The sequence below is a fragment of the Eucalyptus grandis genome, chromosome 5, assembly GCF_016545825.1.
Source record: "Eucalyptus grandis isolate ANBG69807.140 chromosome 5, ASM1654582v1, whole genome shotgun sequence".
NCBI classification, from domain to species: Eukaryota; Viridiplantae; Streptophyta; class Magnoliopsida; order Myrtales; family Myrtaceae; genus Eucalyptus; species Eucalyptus grandis.
In genome coordinates this window covers 32066006-32087052 of record NC_052616.1, presented here as the reverse complement: position 1 = coordinate 32087052, position 21047 = coordinate 32066006, and the positions used below count along the sequence as shown (strand labels likewise).

Below are 21047 nucleotides of genomic sequence, written 5' to 3'. Positions count from 1 at the left end.
AGTGGTATTATACAAAAAATTAGAGGAAAGCTAAATGAATCAACCGAGGAGCTTGAAATCCAAATAAGCAACCCTTATTTGGCCAAATGTCAAAAGCACATTCAAGTAATATTTTTTGGTATGACTATATTATCTTAGATTAACCTATACTAGAGTAGACTGGCAAGATTACTTTTTCAATTGAACAAAAAGTAACTTGTCTTTACGCACCGGTTGAAGTAAATTTTTGACTTCTTAAATCTTTTGAGTAGATGGCATTTAGTTATTAGAGTTATCAAAAAAGCTTAATTTTCTTGAGTGCTTAGCTTTTTAGTGTGTTTGGATGAACTATGCTTTTTTTCCTTTTTAGTTAATCTAAATTTTGCATCGAATGCATTTTGACTTTTTCCCATTCCTCGCTTGAAACTTTCATGGTACACAAAATTTGACACCCGCGATCACATACATTTATTAATAATTTATCTTGAAATTTGTAATGCATTTCAAATTTTAGTAAAAAATGCAAATAAGTAGTCTAACGCTCTATTAAATTTCAAATATATGCTCTATAATTGTTAAAGATAGAAAGAGAAATCAAAATCGAAACCCCTATAGAGTAGTGGAGGCCCAAGAGCCTAAGTTTCCTCTAGAAGGTTTATGCACGTAAACACCAAAAGTCGATGATGTATGCTAACTGAATATCCTACAATTGGATTTCGGATAGAAATTGGATGGACTGAAGAACAACATGAGGATCGGGATCTTGCTATTGGATAAGGTAAGCGGACCAAAATTGAATTTTTTTTATAAAAAGTACGAGGACCGAAACTTTCCCAAAATAAAGGTTTGCGGACTGGAATCGCCCTTTTCGTGAGAGCGTAGATCGTCACTTCAGACGCGCTCCAGAGTGAAATGTCGTTAAGAGGATCGAACACGGTCAAAGGACGGTGTCGTCGACTGTCGTGGTCGTCACTCCGGTCTCGTGCCCCGCTGTAGCGACGCGAGAAGGGCGAGAACGGACAGACATCCATCAGATATTTTTCCTTCTTACTTACTTTATTCATTTTCGCACTCTCTGTCTCGGTCTCCCCTGTCCGAGTCCCTCTCCCTCTCCCTCTCCCTCTCCCTTTCCCTCCTCGCCGGCATTGATCCCTTCTTCTTTCGGGCAACTCGTTCTTCGGGTCTTGGAAGCAAGAGATGGTGTTGACCTCCAGTCAACTTTCTTGAGTCTTGGTTCAGAGCTGTGGTCTCGACATTGATTCCGTAGCACTATCGATCTGCTTCTTACCCAATTCTCCGATCTTTTACTTCTTCCTCCTCGCCTTTCCGCTTCGAACCGGAGGAACGGGGACTCGGGTTTCGCGGGGGGGCGGTGAGTGGTTGCGATTTCGCTTTGGTTTTGCACCTCTTCGATCGTATCTGGAAATGAACAATTTCGACCGATTGTGTTGACTTTAAGCTGCGATGAATGCCGTCGGACTCGGGTTACGTTTGCTAGAGTGCGCGTCGAGGCCTGTGATGTTGGTACTAGAGAATGCATCGATGCCTCTGCGATCGTAATGGCTTCGATTTTGGGACCGGTACCTCGTATTTCTCGGTCGCGAATTGCTTAAGAAACGAAACTGGGAGTTTCAGCTGATGTGTGATCGAGAACGGAGCGAGCCATCTGATGAGCTTACCCAGTATGTGGTTTCTCCGAAATTACTTATGATGTCCTTTCCCTTTATCCTGGAATAGCTTATTTTCCCCGGTGAAAATCTTTTTCATTGTAATCTGGCAATTTTTTGTACGGGAATGTGCATGAGTTTTTTTTTTTTTTTTTGAGTCTTTCTAACTGCTTATTGAGCTTTGCATTTGCCATTACGCACCTCTGTCGGTTACGCCCGTGAGAACAGCCAGTCCTGACAAACTGCGACGAAATTTTTGGGACACATGGGATACTTTCAGAATTGAACCTTATGAGAAGAAAGCTTCCCTACAAAAAAAAAAAAAAAAAAAAGGAGTTGGGGAAAAGCTTCCTGATTTAATTCTTTCTTTTGGTGCAGGGAATCTCTTCTAGAGGACAATGAGATCAACAGCCTTAGTGCACGGTTGTCTCATCTTCGTCTTTGAAATTTGATTGCCTTTTCCCATTTGCTTGCCACAAAATGACATTGGACGTGGTCACTAATGCATCATTGGCTCCTGCATCCGAAGCCCTTTCTCAAACGATGGAGTACATTGTTGATGTTATAGTTGCTTCCAATGACGTTCTCGTTGAGAAGGAAAGTTTTAAGGTACTCACTACTTACTTGCAAAGGATTGTCCCAGTAATTAAAGAACTGAGTCGGAAAGAAATCAGTAATTCTCAAAGCTTGCTAGCTGCAATTGAGATTCTCAATAGAGAAGTCAACAATGCCAAGCGACTTACGAGGGAGTGCAGCAAGAGGAGCAAAGTGTATCTTTTAATGAATTGTCGCAAAATTGTGAAAAGCTTGGAGAGCAGCATGAGAGAGATCAGTAGAGGACTAAGCCTCCTCCCGTTGGCATCATTGGATCTCTCTTCTAATATAAGTGAAGACATCAGGATTCTATGTGACAATATGGAGAAGGCGGAGCTTCGGGCTGCTTCAGCTGAAGAAGAGGTTCTAGAGAAAATTGAATCCGGAATACAGGAGAGGACAGTTGACAGATCCTACGCAAACAATTTGCTGGTTTGTATTGCAGAGGCAGTTGGTGTATCTACTGAGAAGACATCCCTAAGGAGAGAATTTGATGAGTTCAAGAGTGAGATTGAAAATGCCCAGCTGCGGAAGGATCAGGCAGAAGCTATACAGATGGAGCAGATCATTGCTTTGTTAGAAAGGGCAGATGCTATTTCATCTCCTAAGGAGAGGGAGATAAAATACTTCACCAAGCGGAAGTCTTTGGGAACTCAACCACTGGAACCGCTCCAGTCATTTTACTGCCCGATCACTCGAGATGTCATGGTGGACCCTGTGGAGACATCATCTGGACATACTTTTGAGCGAAGCGCAATAGAAAAATGGTTTGCAGAAGGGAATAACATGTGTCCTCTGACAATGACTCCTATAGATGCATCCATTTTACGGCCAAATAAAACTCTGCGACAATCTATTGAAGAATGGAAGGACCGAAACAACATGATTACAATTGCTTCCATCAAAAAGAAGCTTGAGTCAGACGATGAAGAAGAAGTGAATCATTGCCTTGAGCAGCTACAAGATCTCTGTGAACAAAGAGATGTGCATCGAGAGTGGGTAATAATGGAGGACTACATACCCATATTGATCGAACTTCTGCGTTCAAAAGGTCGAGATATTCGAGACATTAAAAGTCATGTTCTCGTTATTCTGTGCTTAGTGGCAAGGGATACTGATCATGCTAAGGTACATAAGTCCTGTTTACCTGTGTATGGTTAATTGCATTGAAGTGGGAGAATAAGAGTTTCTCTTTCTAATGCCTTAAAGTCTAGAGTACATGTGGGTGCTAACAGGCTGTTGCAATGGCATAGCTTGGATTCTCAGCGGAATGCTACTGCTACACTTTGGTTTCTCGCATTTATGAAGCCGGATATGCTGTTTTTATATGAAAGTCACTGTCCTTGGGGTTCAATTTCATCAAGTTTAATTAATTCTATCAAGTGAGAAATTCTTTAAAAATTTGACTTTGTTGCTGATGAACCAACTAATTGCTCACTACAAATAAGAAACTAAATGATCCTTAAAGCTCTACTTGTATCTTCGTTTGGTCTATATTAGCTAGAATCTCGTGTCCCGCAAGAGATGACAGTTTGCCATCCTCCTCACTTATAACGATTAACTCCAAACTAAACATGAGACAGTAATCTCATGGTCGTTTAGTTACCTTCTGCAAATTTTCCTTATATATCATAGCAAGGGAGCACCTTCCCCTGCAGAAAGTTTTGCAGAGAATTAGCATTCTAGCATATCCAACATATCTAATACAATTATGTTTGCATAATCTCGATATGTTATATGATTAATTTCTAGCTACATCTCGATATGTTATATGATTAATTTCTAGCTACAACTAATGCTAAGATCAATCATATTTGCATATGATGGTTTATGATGCAGGAAAGAATTGCAAGTGTTGAAAACGCAATTGAAGTCATCGTTGGTTCTCTTGGACGCCGTGAGATGAAGTTAGCTGTAAGATTATTGCTGGAATTATCGAAAAATAGTTCTATAAGAGGCCGTCTGGGGAAGGTCCAAGGATGCATACTTCTTTTGGTGACCATGTCAAGGGGTGATGATATTCAAGCTGCAAAAGATGCAGAAGAGCTACTGGATAATCTGTCCTTCTCAGATCAGAATGTTGTGCAGATGGCAAAGGCAAATTACTTCAAGTATTTTCTGCAGCGTCTTTCTTCCGGTGATTTCCTCAATTCTGACTGATGAAATTAAGGTCTTTACATTAGCATAAGTGATTCTGGGCCCTCTTCTAGCAGTTAGCTGTTCTTTTTCATTCCTGGTAAACACAACATCATTTATCTGAACTTGGTTTTATGAAACTAGGATGAGCTTATTTGTAGGGAAAGAAAAAAACAAACTGATCTCATATTTGAATAGTTGTTTATTTCAGTGACCCTGATAGGGGCTTCTGAAGTGGGAATCCTTTTTCTGTAGATTTTGCTCCTTTATCTCGTTCAAAAGTTCTGACCCCTCTTCTTAGTGCAACAAGGCCGGACTTGTTTTAGTTGAATCTCATTCATACATTTTGTCAGACATCACTGTTGGTGTTGTCTTTTGAGGGTTATAGTTATAGTGTAATCTATTCCAGTGATCTTGGGAGTATATTTTGTTGTGGTTTGTGAAAATTATTTATATTGGAAGCTTGCATGACAAGAATAAAGTGTGTAATTGCTAATCGAAAACAACTTAGGGAACATTTAATTGTTTTTATTGATATGTGTCAACACTCTCTCTGGCTGCTCATTTATTTATTTGTATCAAATGCATAAATCGGGTTTGATTGAGCAGTACTGCAAGGTTAATTTGGTAACACAGCTTATGATTTAATGTAAATGCAGGACCGGAGGATGTCAAAAGAACCATTGCAAAGGCTTTGGCAGAAATGGAGTTGACTGACCACAACAAGGCATCTCTTTATGAGGGTGGAGTGTTGAATCCCCTCCTTCACTTGATTGAACATGTTGACTATCAGGTGAAAGAAGTGGCTATCAAGGCTCTCTACACCCTCTCGACTTTACCGAAAAATGGGCTCCAGATGATAGAAGATGGAGCAGTTGGTCCCTTACTTGATGTTCTCTTTAATCACAGCTCATCATCCTTGAGCTTGCGTGAAACAGTAGCTGCCACCATCATGCAACTTGCTATGTCAACCTTGTCTCAAGAGTCAGGTCTGACACAGAGTTTGTTCTTGGAATCGGAAAATATTTTCAAGCTCTTTTCATTGACTATATTCTCTAGCCCTAACGTACAAGAGTGCATTCTTCGAACTTTTCATGCCCTGTGTCAATCCCCTTGCGGTACTAATGTCAGGACCAAATTGAGGCAGGTAACATCCTGCGATCCTTGTGATCTCGTTCTTTTGTTCCTTTGCAGTAGTAATAAGCATAAATGCCTTGTTTGCAGTGAGGTGCTTTCAGTATGAGTTTCACATGTCCTGAGGACACTTGTTTTGGATGGTGAGGTTTGTTCATGTAATTTGTATCATGTTGGATATGCAATTACCACCAATTCAAAGAGTCTTTCCAAAATTTCAAGAAAGCTTTTGCATTGAAAGGAAAAAGGTCACAATCTTCTGTGAAGGCGTTTGCATAGTGGATCCCATGTTTGGAGGAATTGCATAGTGGATATTTACCTAGTGAATCGTGGGTTTTTACTGATCCAATAGTTGAGAAACTTTTAACTGCAAACTTTGTTATCTGAGTGATACTCCTGTTTCTCTATTTTAAGTAAAAATTACATCATATTTAATGTCGGTCTTACTCTTGCTGCATTTTCTGTCTACATCTACTTATAATGTTGGTGATCTACTCCGAATGCAGTGCTCTGTTATCCAAGCGTTGGTTCAGCTATGTGAGCTTGATAGGCTAAATGTTCGAGCAAATGCTGTAAAGCTTCTCTATTTTTTGGTTGATGAAAGTGATGAGGCAATCATCGCAGAGCATGTAGGAGAAAGGTGCGTTGAGACATTACTCAAGATCATCGCCAAACTACCAGAAGCAACCTCCTCCAGTGATGTTGAGGAGGTTGCTTCTGCAGTTGGGATAATCGCCAAACTACCAGAGGAGTCTCAATTCACTGAATGGCTCCAGGATAAAGGAGCTTTCCCTGTTATTCTCAACTTACTGCAGACCCCCAGGCAGAACAATTCTCAAAGTAGTAAATTAGTGGAAAACGCTGTTGGAGCTATTAGTCGTTTCACTGTATCTACTAACCAGGAAATGCAAAAGAGAGCAGCTAAAGAGGGGCTTATTCCTTTATTGGTGCAGTTTTTAAATTTTGGAACTAGTTTGACTAAAAGGCGTGCCTCCATGTGTCTTGCTCAGTTCTCGTGCAGCTCATCTCAATTGAGCAGGACAATACTAAAACGTAGAGGATTCTGGTGCTTCTCATCTCCTATGGAATCTGGTTGCTCAGTTCATGGAGGAATCTGTTCGGTGGAATCATCATTTTGCCTTATCGAAGCTAATGCTGTGGAACCTCTTGTGGGGGTTCTCGATGAGGCAGATCTTGATGCCTGCGAGGCTTCTTTAGATGCATTATTGACATTAATTGAGGGCCAAAAACTGCAAAGTGGCAGTAAGGTTCTTGTGGAAGCAAATATGATTCCTCCAATGATAAAGTTTCTTGTTTCCCCTTCCTCTAGTTTGCAGGAGAAATCATTAGAGGCATTGGAAAGGATTTTCCGGTTGCCAGAACTCAAACTGAGGTATGGACCATTGGCACAAATGCCTCTAGTTGACTTGACACAGCGTGGAAGCAGCAGAATGAAATCTTTGGCTGCCAGAATACTTGCTCACTTAAACGTGCTTCCTGATCAGTCTTCTTATTTTTAAATGACTGTCTCAGCCATTTCAAGTGCATGGCTGCTTTTGCGAGTCATCAAATTGATGACTGAGAGTGGGCGTAATCCTTTTGTTTTGAGAAGTCTAAGACAACTGGCAGCATAATCTTGAATTTTGCTCAAGAGGATGTATATATGGTCATGAATCTCAACGACTATTGTGATCTTTAAGAAGCACTGCCATTTGGATGTGAAGTCCTTGGTGCGATTGAAGTCAAGAAGGCTTCAGTTCCACTTGGAGCTCTCAGAATTCAATCTGTTTGCAAAGTATTACTGGCTGAAGTGGACCTGCTCTGCTAAACTCTGTACCAATCATCTTGAGACTGATTAGATTGTAAGGAAACAAAGTCAGCGGAACACTGATTGGTAAGTTAGCCAGAAATGAGTCAGACATATAGAATAGATTAATTCTTTGTTGTATAGAATTCTTTTCTTGACGATTGCAGCACACTTCGGTCAATGCTTAAATTCTTTGATGGGGCACAACTTTTAACTTGTGTGGCAAAATATTAGAAAGGTTGTGTTTGTCTGTGAGAAGATTGAAGGATGTGAAAGCCCATATTAGCAAGTTATTGTTACCAAGCTATTTGTAAGGTGACTGATGCAAAACCCTGTCGTAGCCAAGCTTCAAGTCACTATGATCAGTTGTCCAATGGAATGTCCGAGCTGGCACGGCATAGCTTATGACAGAAGAGGAGTCGAAACTGATGGTGCGATAGATAGGAAGAGTGCCCTCTTTCATGATTATAGGTATGCTTAATTTGTATAATGAAAATTACTGTGTCATATCACTTCAAGATCGTCGACGTTGATTGGCAAATGGAGTTGGCATCTGTAAATTTGCTTTGAAAAGGTTGGTCTATTTGCATTTTCTTGTAAACTAGTGATAAACTCTTGCCTTTGACAAGATGGAAATGATAGCATATTTAATTTTTTCAAGTTTTGTTTACAATCAAATGTTATATCTTGAGGATCTTTAATCAATAAAGAATTTCATTTTATTGTGTCCGTTGCAAATAGAATTAATATTTAGTTAATAACTTTCATGAGAAAAAGGTTCGTTGCTTTTTGACATAATAAAGTTGGAAATGGGTAAACGACCTAAAAGACACCAAATTTATGTAGGATGGGTATATATTTATGTTTTTCGGGACTTGCAACTCGTTTGTCAAATCTTAGTCAACCATTAATCAAATCGAGGTCATCTTCTGAAAATAGGGGTCTAATGTCGAGGCGACAAAAGTCGTCATGCCGAGTGTTCGCATTTCACCATCATTATGCTTTTATTTTCAAATATACACAGAAGCACGAACTCATGTAATTATCTCATTAATTGAAAGCGACCTGGAATAGCAATTTTCCAAATTTTATGACATTTCATTTTAAAACCCAAAAGTCTTACATTCTACTCAGAAAACCAAATAAGGAGTGGAAATCAAGACTTAATCGATAGGATTTTTGTATCGAAAGGGGGTTGTGGGGATGCTAACCTTTGGCACACGTAACCAAGCCCCCAAACCTTTCGACTTTAGTTTATGCAGTAGATCAGTAGTGTAGCGGTAGGCGGTAATCTTCTCCCTACTAGATTTATCCAAATAGATTAATGGTAATTCCTAATTTGATGAAAGAGTGAATAGATGATCCATATAGACCTTAGACCTATGATTTGAAAAGATTATAGCAATTTAAGAACTTTGAGCCAAAAGCCCTCTAAGTTCGCAAGAGGGCTTTAGTATTTCCAAATTTGGACTTTAGTATTCCTTAGCACAATATAAGCCTTATCCAATCTTGGGCTTTAGTATTTCCGTAAATGCTAATGCATTTTCTTCTTCCTACTTTGCCCTAACTAAACTTTTGAAACTCCATTTTTATCCTCATAATTTTCATCTTGTATAAACCATTTTGGGCTAGTATGTTCCTTTCGTAAGAGCCTGGTCAGTAATCATTCCCCACAATAACGAAAGGCAAGAGGAGGAAATTTTGTCGTGAGATTGTGATTGACGTTTAGAGTTGTTTGAAATTGCCTAATCAGCAGAAATATTTCAAAGGGTTGAGAAATTCAAGAAGTTTGCAAGAAAAATAAAGAGGATTGAAAGGGCCACGACATGGAATAAGCAAATGCTGCATAAAAGTAAAGGCAACTGTCAAAGGCAAAGTGACCAAAAGGAAAAAAAGGAGAAAAGAAAAAACTTCAACATGTTGTAGAAGAAACGAGACTTATAAGAAGCCAAATAAGTTTAAGGAAAGCCGTGACAATTATTAAACATGCATAACTTCCTGATGCATGCGGGGGGCTTTGAGCCGCTAACCCTCCGAGGAGGAACCCCTTTCATTTCACAAATCACAACACTTCATTAGACTTTTCTGATTAAAGAAGTATGACAAGAACATGAACTTCTCTGAACGACTTGTCACTAGAAAATTGATCCCAAAAGCATGAAGTGTGAGATTTTGTAAGATCACAACCAATTGTTCTAAAAACTTAAACTGTTAGATGAATGTGTATTTTATTATTTAAATATTTCAGCATTCCTCCTCACATTTAGTTTGGTCTTTTGCGAAGACAAATGGGGCTTGGAAAGATTCAAATGAAGGCCTCTGGCTCTGATACCATATTAAATTTTGATGAAGTTATGTAAGATTTTATGAAATCATTGCCAACTATTCTAAAAACTTAAACGATCTAGGTTTGATACCATTTTAGATTTTTGTGGAGCCTTGTGAAATTTTGTGGAGCCACTTCCAACTATTCTAAAAGCTTAAACGGTTAGATGAATACATTGTTTAATATTTAATTACTATAATACTTTTATCACGCTTAGTTTGGTCTTTGATATCATGTTAGATTTTGGTGGAGCTATGTGAGATTTTGTGAAATCACTACCAACTATTCTAAAAACTTAAGCGGTTAAATGAATGCATTGTTTATTGTAATACTCCTCTTCACGCTTGGTTTGGTCTTTGATACCATGTTAGATTTAGTCTAGTATTTGAACCATGTTAGATTTTGGTGGAGCTATATAAGATTTTGTGGAACTACTACCAACTATTTTAAAAGCTTAAGCGGTTAAATGAATGCGTTGTTTAATGTAATACTCTCATTTGCGTTTAGTTTGGTCTTTTTGCTATAAGAGTGGACATGTTTAATTAGGGGGCAAATGATGCTTGGAAATATTAGAATTCAGAATCTCCTGTTATGATATTATGAAAAATTTTATAGGATCACTGTCAACTGTTTTAAAGGCTTAACTTGTTAGATGAAGACGTACGTTAATATTTAATTACTCTTACATGATGATCGGTGACTTTATCTCTCAAGTGTGTGTATCGAGCCTTGATCTTCCAAGAAAGATTTGTTTGCGTCATTGTCATGACATCTGGAATGCTTTTGCCATGTCATCATAGGGACATATTTTGTATGTTTTGTTGTGTCATCGTCATGGTGTCTATATGTTTTTGCCACATTATTATCATGCGATGTGTTTCTTTCATGTCATCATTATGTCATGTGCCTCATCTTATCATCGTTATGTCATCTATATGATTTTGTATCATCAAAATGCTACGTGTCATCATTGTGACTCATTACTACACATCATTGTCGTCCTCTCACGACAAAAGTTCCATATTTCATGCTTCGCTTTACATTTATTTTCAAAAATAGATGTAAGCACGTGCTCATGGATTCATGTCGTTTTGGGAAAAAAAGATGGGGCTTTTGATCAATGGCTACATTGAATATCGAACTTGGTGACATTCATTTTTAAATCCAAAGAAATGATGCATTGTACTTAAAAAATAAAATAATGAGTGAAAACTAAGGCTTTATCGATAAGATTGTGATATCAAAAGAGTCTTATGGGGGTGCTAACTCTTCCCCATTCCCACATATGACTGAGCCCTTGGACCTTGGGAAAATTCAAACTAAAGGCTTGAAATGCCATCATTTTCTCATATAAGCACTTGAAGTGAACTTTTTTCAAATAAGAGTTCGAAATGCCATCATTTTCTCAAATAAAGGCTTGAAATGGACTTTATTTCAAAAAAAGGGCTTGAAGTGGCTATATTAATCTCGAAGAAGGGCTTGAAGTGATTATAACTATTGTAAATAAGGGCCTAGCCTTGTTGGTTCGCCGGTCAGCAAACAATTTTGACCAATTAGGAGTGTTTTTGTCAAACAAAATTTAAATTTAAATTTAATTATAGTAAAACTTAAAAAAAGAAAAAAATTTAAAAAAGAAGGGGAGCATACAGGTGGTAGGGGGCCACCACCCCATCGCCGATGGGGCGGCGACAATGGTTGGTAGGGTTGTTGGCACCTGGGTGAGGGCAGTGACCCTCTCCTAGATTTAGGTGAGGGTTGCCAGCCCTCACCCCCGTCTGGGCAAGAGTTGCCGGCCTTTTGCCTAGCGCCCCTAAACCTAGGTAGCGAGGTTCGAGGGCCTTCGGTGAGAGCTGCTAGGCCGACACGAGGGCCGGCGACCCTCGCCCAGATCTTGGAGCGGGTCACCACCCTCTCCTGTCTTTGGCCCTCATCTGTGTTTGGCGAGGGTCGTTGGCCCTTGCCCCAGCGTCGGAGCGATTGACGTTCATGACCTCGTTGGCAATTGTCGCCGCCCCATAGGTGGTGGGGCGACGGCCAACCTGTGATTTCATTTTTTTTTTTTAATTTCAATTTTATTTAGTTTTTATGAAAATAAAAAAAATAGAAAAAAGGAAAAATTTAAAAGATGAACTTACACCGGTTGGTGAGTTTAGGCTCTAATTTGAGATGATATGGTCACTTCAGAGTTGAGATCCTTATTTAAAACAATGTCTCATTCAGATTTTTATTTGAGAAAATGAGAAGGTACTTCGGGCCCTTATTTAAAACAACATTCACTTCATGCCCTTAATTGAGAAAATGATGGTACTTTAGGCCCTTATTTGGAATTCTCCCCCTCCCCCAGACCTTTGATCATTTGTTTATCGACAAAAGATCGCTTTAAATGCCAAAAGTTGGCACAAAGGGACACTTAAGTGCTAAAAGTTACAAAAGTTACATTTAAGTGCCACTTTCGTAGAAAAGTGGGACACTTGAGTGCCACCTTAGTGAAACTGGCCAGAAATCATACGTGGCAATTAAATATTAATATTGCTTGCCTATATGGTTCACCAAAGAGTTGACTTAGCTATAATTTACCCAAAATGACGTGGTTTCTATAGTTGGCCAAAATAGAGCTCTTAAATTGGCTAAAACGATGTCATTTTGGCATATTTTGAATTTTAATATAATATAAAAATTAATTAAATTATATCTAAAACAAAATAATTTAGAATTTAGAATTATATTTATTTAAAAAAAATAGAGGAGGAAGAGGAGGAAGGCAACCGGTGGCGAGGGTTGAGCCCTTGCTACCGTCACCTCCCCGCCGTCACCGGAAGGTGGGGGAGGGTCAATTGGGGCCATCGGCCCTCGGCCAGGGCTCGACGGCCCTAGCTGACCCTCCCCCACCTCCTCGGTGATGGAAGGGAGATGGCGGTGGCGGTAGCGGTGATGAGGGCTAAGCCCTCGGTCGCTAGTTGCCTCCCTCCTCCTCCTTCCTCCCTCATTCTTTTTTTTTTTTTTTTTTAAATAAATAAATAATTTTTTTAATTTTAATTTATTATTATATTAAAATTCGAATTATACCAAAATGACATCGTTTTGATACTGTTTAGCCACATCGGCATACAAAACGATGTCATTTTGTGCTCAGCTCGCCAAAAAATTGTCATGTTAGTGTTTTGGCTAGATTTTCTCGTCTGTGGCATTTAAGTGATCAATTTTACTCTGATTTTAACATTTTAAGTGTTAATTTCGTAACTTTTGACATTTAAGTATCTCTTTGTGCTAACTTTTGGCACTCCAGAGATCCGGGTGTCCTTGTTTATCCAATGGACTAGTAAGATTAGCCCAAATGGATACTTCTTGAGCTACTTAGGTCATAGGTTTTAATCTGCCTACATTTATCTGAATAATTTGGCCGCAACTTCAAATTCGATATTGATTAAAGAGTGAATAGATAATCCATGCAGATTCCGAACCTAAGATTTGAGAAGATGATAAGAAATTAGATGCTTTGAGCCAAAAGCCCCTAGATTTGCAAACCTCACCGGCGGAAGAGCCGTCTGCATTAGATATACAAGCAACGATTTGAAATCCGGAGGTGAATCGTAGCAGTGTTCCTGTCCTTTCCTCGCTCTAATTTTCCCTCTAAATTTCTACAAGAACTTAGCTGCCGTTTTCATCATCGGAAGCAAGAGCTTCGCGGCAAATCTAACTATGTGCAGAGACGATGCTCCTTGGAAATAACACAACTGGAGTGAAGGAACAACTAAGAGCAGACATTGGTATTGATACATGTGAGGAAGTCACCCCGTCACCCCAGTTCACATAATCCCAAACCGGTGACACTGCGTTGTAATTGTGAAAGTACAAAGTTCCTGAACATTAAAATTCCACACTGTTAATCCGCAATACAAGGCAAGAAGAGTCACCGCATTCACAAGCGAGGTGCGATCCTAGGACGGTCCCACCCAGTCATGATATGGTCGTGGGTGATCTCCTTCAGCGAGCGGCATCCGCTCAATGCCATCGTCAGCTCAAACTCATCACGGGGCATTTGAAGCACTTTCTTCACACCAGCTTCGCCTTTGGCTGCCAGAGAGAACACGACAGGCCTTCGATCTGTTAGACAAGGCAAGATCACCTCAGTTTCTCTGTTAGACTTTTGCTAATAATCAATAAATTCGGCTTCATTCTATATCTATCAAGTGTGGAATCCCCAGGATCATTAACGCCTATAGATATTTGGACTGGAGTTTCAAATTTATGAAAATATGGCAATACCAATACTAGTGTTTATTAATATTGAATAGAAATCAAAGTGGGGTGTCAATGACCCAAGTAAAAGCAAGAAAAACGACTGTCTGACACGATTATTACCCTTCTTTTTTTCCACTCTTCTATCTTATGAGTAGATACTATTGGAAACATGAGTTCTCTCTCATTTTTTGCATTCATGTGGATTGAATCTAATAGTAAGTAAGGGCCACATAGCCTTCATCTATGGGCAAGAATTGATGCAATCAAGTCTGAGTAGTCACAAATATCCCAGATGCTCCAAGAGCCAATGCCTTGAAGACATTGGTTCTGTGGCGAACCCCACCATCCCGGAAAACTGGAATTTTTCCTTGTGCAGCTTTTGCAACCTGCAAATCACATCAACCAATTCATTGCACCAGAAACCGCAATGGGAAAGAAAGTTGGTTATTAGAAAATGTATCCAGTTGACGGGTACAATGTAGCTTACGATGACAACTGATAATATCAGTCAAGTCAGCTTGTTCAGTACTTATAATTTTCTGGGAATCGAAAACTTAATGACATCAACAGAATCCTCTAGTTACAGATTTTAGCTCAAAAGTTTTCAAGCTTCTCTATGAAAAATTAGTAGGAGCTTAATCAGAATATAACTTTCATATCAAGAACGATACTCTTCCAGAGCCATGATGGTTGCAGGTACATAATCAAGTTGCCAAGCTCCATGGTTCGACACTATGATTCCAGCAGCTCCCACTTGAATAGCTAGCCTTGCTGCAATTTTAGCAGAAAGGTGTAGTCAGGTGAGATACACAGAGGTCATAAAAGGGATGAATGTTTTCTCCAAGTGGCTAGGTACCCTCACTATCTTCAGCAGTTAGTCCACCCTTCACTAGAATTGGCAGTGTAGTGATTGTTTGAAGCCACTTGACATCCTGTACACCAAAAAGAAGCAGTTTTGAATATAGCCTGATTTAAACAATTCTCTGGTTGATAATATTTTGGGAAATTATATCACCTTCCAGCTTAGAGATTGGTCCAACTGTTCAGCAGCATAAGTAGCCAGACCTGAGTCATTTGTCGGCATGACTAAGAGGTGAAGCAGTCAGAAACAATGATTACAAGATCCATCTTTCCAGTATCCAAACCCTCAAAATTCTTGAGTGTGAGATATGGAGGCAAAGCAAATCTGCAGAAGAATGCATCAGAATGAGAAGACTGATAATTTTCAATAAGGCACACCAGAATTTCAGCAATTCTTCTTATGTTCACCTCATAATGGATTTAAATAATTATTCCACCAGCAAACACAGAAAAACGATGACTGCAGAAGGCAGCCAGTATCCTACTTATAATTCCTACAATCCATGTAACTGCTACTTTCATTTAGGAAGGGTTATTCAATGAGTTCTCACCTATTCTTGATGTCAGCTTCCTAGATGCATTCGGCAGTGCATCATTGTTCAATTGATAAACAGGGCTTGTTGAAATTATCATGAGAAAAATTTTGCTCTCAAGATGTCAACAGATTTTCTGGGTTCAATCTGAAAAGTTCACACATGATAACAAGGACTGGCGAGAAATCGGAGCACAAGCAGATGACGCGTGGGCACAGCATAAGTAACAACATTTTACCTTCTAGATTAGGTTGTGTCTGGAGTAGATAAATTACGTTTACACTTTACACTAATAAAATCACAAATGACAAACGCATTCAAAAGACTAAAGAAATGGCCTACAGCAAGAAATAACGGATAAACAAATGTAAGATAAAGTGTCTGTTAAACTCACAGAAAGCTGGAGGAAGCGAATTGCAAGTTCTGTTGAAGCAATCTTTTCCACACTTGATGCAGCCCCTGAGGATAGTCTGTAATGACTGTTGATAAAAGGAGTGACGAGTATATATACCTGACACTGATTGTTGAAAGAATGCCTCCTTAAGGAGAATACAGGTGGCACATTTCCTATGGAATCTCAATCGATATCAACACAATCAACGATATTACAAAATTTTTTAGAGAGTGAAGAAGCAAATCAAAAATATCATAATTATCCCTGCTCCTGATGTATCTCTGGCTGTTGCATATTCTACTGCAGAAAAGAAGCACAGCTATTAAATAACTGCAGTTTAAGTCATGAAAAAAGGTTAAATACCCCAGGAGTTAAAAAAGCGAGTCAATAATTTTTAACTTCAAATTTTGTTGAGTAAGTGGTAATCCCAAGATAGTTTCTTTGCTTTTTTTCTTTTCTGGTCATGTACCGTCATACGTGCGACAGGTTGTTGAAGATGTTCAGGAAGAAATTTCAGAAGTAAAGATTATTGTCTCCTAATGAACCAACAGTCTTCACATTCATGTCAGGGTCCTGTCTTGAAGGAAAGCATAAGCAAATATTATTTTTTATGGCTATTCTGGGCAAAATTTAACTGTATGTCCTTACTTTCTATTAGGAGTTCTACGGGTCAGTGGGAAACAGTCATCTCAACTTTTTACCTACAAGGGATCAGTGATGAAGGGTGTACCATATTTTCCTTGTTATGAGCAAGAAGATGAGAAGGAAATCACGCTATTCAAAACTAATCCATCAAGGGAAATCTCAACACAATATCCCGTCCAACTTTCATGGGCAACAACATGAAATGGACTTGCCCTAAGTAAACTTTACAGAAGCAGTTGCTAATTATTATCGTAATTACATGGTGGTATACTAAAAGTTCCTTGCTATGTAGATAATGGGGATTAGTCATGTCAAGATAAATACAAACTACAAATGACAGTTAATCATGCTGTATGTGAAATCATAATTACAAACTGCAACTGTGGTATTATGCATGATCTAGACACACTAGCATAAAGCAGCCTTTGGAAGTTAAACACGAGCTCAGAATTTCTGGATATAACACAACAAATGGATAGTTAATCTAACATCCATGGTAAATGTTAGTCATCTGGATACAGGCACACGCATATAGATTAATACACACATTAAGGGATGCATATGCAGATTTGTTGAGATATGACATTAGTATGAGACACTCACCAAGTCTTTTCCAATTGAAGGTGCGATCTATGGACACAGTGGCAGTATGATCATGCAAATACATAAATGTGTGCATACCCAACATAACTTTCATTATCAAGCCCTAGCAGAGAAACAGATGCATTTACATACAGATGCAGAGCACCCACAAAAACAAAAAAATCATGTATTGAAATGGTAAGCATGAATCTTCTCAGGGAGAAAAAAGAAGCTAATGCAAGCATGGCTCTTTACCATCAGGATGAGCCATCTTTTGCATTGCTGTTGGCGCGATCATGATAGGCATCGAGATTTTGAATCCCAAAACTGTTGTCGTCACATCTATATGGCTTACATCTACAAGAATCCGAGGCCGAAATCTATAAAGTTAAACACCAGTCAAGGAAAAAACAAGTCAATATTTGTCTCGACCAATAATATCACCAGAGACACCAGTTCATCAAATTTAAATGGACGGCGAAAGAAAGAAATCAGGAATGTGTGAGTTCAAGTACACCCAATAGGGAGAGAACTGCTTACAAAATCCTCAAAAATGCATTTCGGTTTTCCTTGAGGGTCCACTGGGCTTCTCCACTGGACGCGTATTAGTCGTACACCATCTTGGGCAGCTTCTTCTTTGCGATTTCCTCATACTCCAACACATTGGTGATCTCCATCTTCTCAGCAGTACTTGTTCTGTTCTCATGGATTTTTGCGAAAGTTGTTCAGAACTAGTCCATCGGTCCTATATGATTTTGACACTAGCATTCATTAGCTGAACACTACTGTCATTTATATACTAAACGATTTTTTTAAGGAAGAAAGTAAAGAGCTGCAGAATTTGGGTTTCTGTCCACCCACACCTGTAGTCGGCACATACAAATTAAAGGAACGACCATATTATACTCGCTGAAAAAAGAAAAAAACTCTGCTAAGACACTCGGATTTTGCACATTCAATCAATCACACTGTACCTTTCTCCGGTTTCACCAATATTGAAAACATTAAACATCATCCAAAACATGATCACAACCCACTTGGTGATGATCGAGATGTTGGAAAAATATGACTTCGAAATGGGTTGAACAATGAAATCGGATCGAGTAAAACAATTCGGACTTTGAGGCATGATATCAGGATTTATTTGCCCTACAACGTTGCTAATGGTCACCGGCAAAATCCTCCAGGATACAACAAAGTCCGAGAATACTAAATAGCAATTCTAGTATTTCTCCAGGTCTCTCTAGAAAAACAATCGAAAAATTGGCTGCAGTTTTTCAGAAAGAAAACTCGAAAAATGACCACTTTTTCTTTCCGAAAAATGACAAGTATATATATGAAACAATCGTGCAACTCTTCGTGAAAATTGCCAAAGAATGAACAGACACGTTTTTTTAGAAAATTGTTCGGATAAACAAATGCGACTCTTCGGAAGAAGTCGAAAACCGAACAATTGCAACCTTTCAAAAAAATTGCAAAATCGAATAAGTAATTTTTCCAAAGGTTGTCTTAAAAAAGACACAAATAAAATTCGGAATAATAGTTTTATTTTTATTTTTTTAAATAGAATTTCGAATTTCAATTTTCGTTTTATATTTCATTTCCGAAAATTCTCAAATTAAAAGGCAACCTTTGAATTAAAAACTAATAATAATAAATAATAAGGGATTAATGCTAATTAAACCGCAGGGCCTGCCAAGTGCTAAGCACGCACCCGCACGCGGGTATAGAGGGATCTAGCCCCACCCAATCATTTATTTAATTATAAAAATGAATTCTCATATTTTTAAATTGACCCACTTGCTCCCATCTTTTCTATGTGGGACAAAGTAAAAAGCATTCATTTTGTTTTAACAAACAAAATTCCAACACAAGACGCATGCAATGATGCGATCAGAAAATGAAATGAAGTAAAGAGCCTTAGCAAACAGAGACGAGCTTCGTCTCGTGCTTCCCTCATATTATATGCATCAGCAAACAAGAGAAAGTCGTGGAGAAAATAGCAGAACCAAAGCTCGAATTTGAGCGAAAACTCTCGCACGTGAAGTGTGATATGAGCAACTCAGTTTCGCCATGGCACGTGAGATCGACATATCAATCACTGCGAGTGAAAGATGCCTTGTTGAGAAAAGAGCATATTACCATTACTATCTGTTTCACGCAAAATAAAAAAACTTTAAAAATATATATATATTTTAATTAACTGCTTAAAATACTTAATCAATAAAAAAATATTTTCATCATTATTAATAATTTATATTTAAATATTTTCATAGACAATGAAATATATTTCATTTATTTATTTTTATAATTAATGCAAATGATTATTTTTAAGAAAATATTTTTTAATTATTTAACTTCTTTCACCCAACTTATTTTCTTCATGGAAAAAAAAATTCTTGAGGGCATGAAATATCTAGTGATGAACATTATAAATAATTCTTATGCAGTAGAACAATAAAGAATGTTTAGTCTTGATCTTCCATTTTCAAAATTTCTTCTTGTTTTCTTGCTTTAATCTTTATATTTTTTTGAGATTGGAAGAAACAAACTACGTAAATCCCAAAATGAGTTCGAGCTAAACAAACTATGTTTAGAACAAACTATGTTTTCTTGCTTTAATCTTTATATGATGGCTTTTTTTCTTTTTTTTTTTTTGGTAATTCTAGAAGAAAGAAGTAAATTGTTGTATTCATGATAGGTGCAAAAAAAAAAAGGAAAAGGAAAATCTATATCCATATTAATATATCATAACAAAATCTTCATCAAGTGTCTCTCCACACAATTAGGACAAACAAAGATGCACTAATTTGTCGCCCCTCGTTCTTCTCCTCTCTTTTCATTATTTTACTATCTGAAATCTTTCCTATATTAGTTAGTAGATAGAAACTTCTATTGTTTATACGCATTTCAGACATAGTATAATATTTATAATACGTAATATTTTATTCTGTGTTTATGAATTTTTATTTTAATACTACCTACATTGTTCATATTTTGATAAATTAGTTTTTTCGTGTACCTTTTACAATTAAAGATACTTTAAAACAATGCTGAATCTATTCTAAAAATTTTATGCTCCATGTTAATTATATTTTTTTGTGACTATCCTTGCAACGTGGGTAAATGTCTTATAAATATATAATGACAAGCTCTTCTCTTAGCGAGTTTTGAGCCGTCCGCTTAGGAGGGACCCCATTCATTTCATAAATTACTACATGGCCGTCGTTACATCCTCTAAAAGACCTTTTTTTTTTTAATTAATAAAGTCTGAAAGGGATTTCTCCGAATGAAGCATTACAAGAGAAGTGATCACAAAAGCACGATGGACAATGTTTTTCTCTCTAGTACTGGTCTATCGAGCCTCGATCCCCTCAAAAGCACGATGGACAATGCTTACTTTTGCCACGTCATCTAACATATTATGTGTATTGTCATGTTGTTATCTCATCTTTGTGTGTTTTTATCAAATTCCATTTCATGCCACATGCTTTGTCATAACATCATTATGATATATGACTTATCTTGTCCTCACTATGATATATATAAAAAAAAATATATATATATATATATATAAATTTTATATTGTCTAAATGCTGCATACCATTGTTGTAACTCATATTTATTTTTACATATCATCATTATGTCACGTGGTCATCGTCGTCGTCACCACATCAGATGTCCCATTATTTCATGCATCATTATGCACTTATTTTGAAAATAAACACAAGTATGCACTTGTGGCGTCATGCCAATTTGTGGGAAATGGGGTTGATAATCAATTGCGACACTAAATATCGAACTTGACGATATGTCATTGTAACATCTTCCAAAAAATCATGTATTGTGCTTGAAAAAATAAATAATAAGTGGAAATCAAGCTTATTTGACAGGATTATGATACCAAAAAAGTGTTGTGGGATGCTAACTTTTCCCTATAGAACCATATCCCCGGACCTTTGATCCCTAGTCTATGCAATAGACCAATAGCCTAGGTAGAAACTTCCCGTGAAATAGAACAACTGGAGAGAAGGAGAAAATATTGTGTACGTCTTATGCTCACCAGCGTGGCAAACGAGAAGGCAGTGAGAACACGACACATGTCAGTATGGGTCCCACTCCATCAGGCCATACATCTGATAACCAT

The 21047-nt window shown here is 37.9% G+C and overlaps 1 protein-coding gene and 1 pseudogene across 1 annotated transcript; one reads left to right on the top strand and one right to left on the bottom strand.

Moving 5' to 3' along the window:
• Positions 1–871: 871 nt before the first annotated feature.
• LOC104444842 (U-box domain-containing protein 43) lies at positions 872–7977 on the top strand. The gene is made up of 5 exons (XM_010058596.3): positions 872–1661; positions 2025–3368; positions 4080–4377; positions 5036–5523; positions 6017–7977. The coding sequence occupies exons 2-5, from the start codon at positions 2127–2129 to the stop codon at positions 7028–7030; spliced, it is 3042 nt and encodes a 1013-aa protein (XP_010056898.2). The 5' UTR covers positions 872–1661; positions 2025–2126; the 3' UTR covers positions 7031–7977.
• A 5585-nt stretch (positions 7978–13562) lies between these two features.
• On the bottom strand, positions 13563–17577 carry LOC104446749 (annotated as a pseudogene).
• Between the last annotated feature and the right edge of the window lie 3470 nt (positions 17578–21047).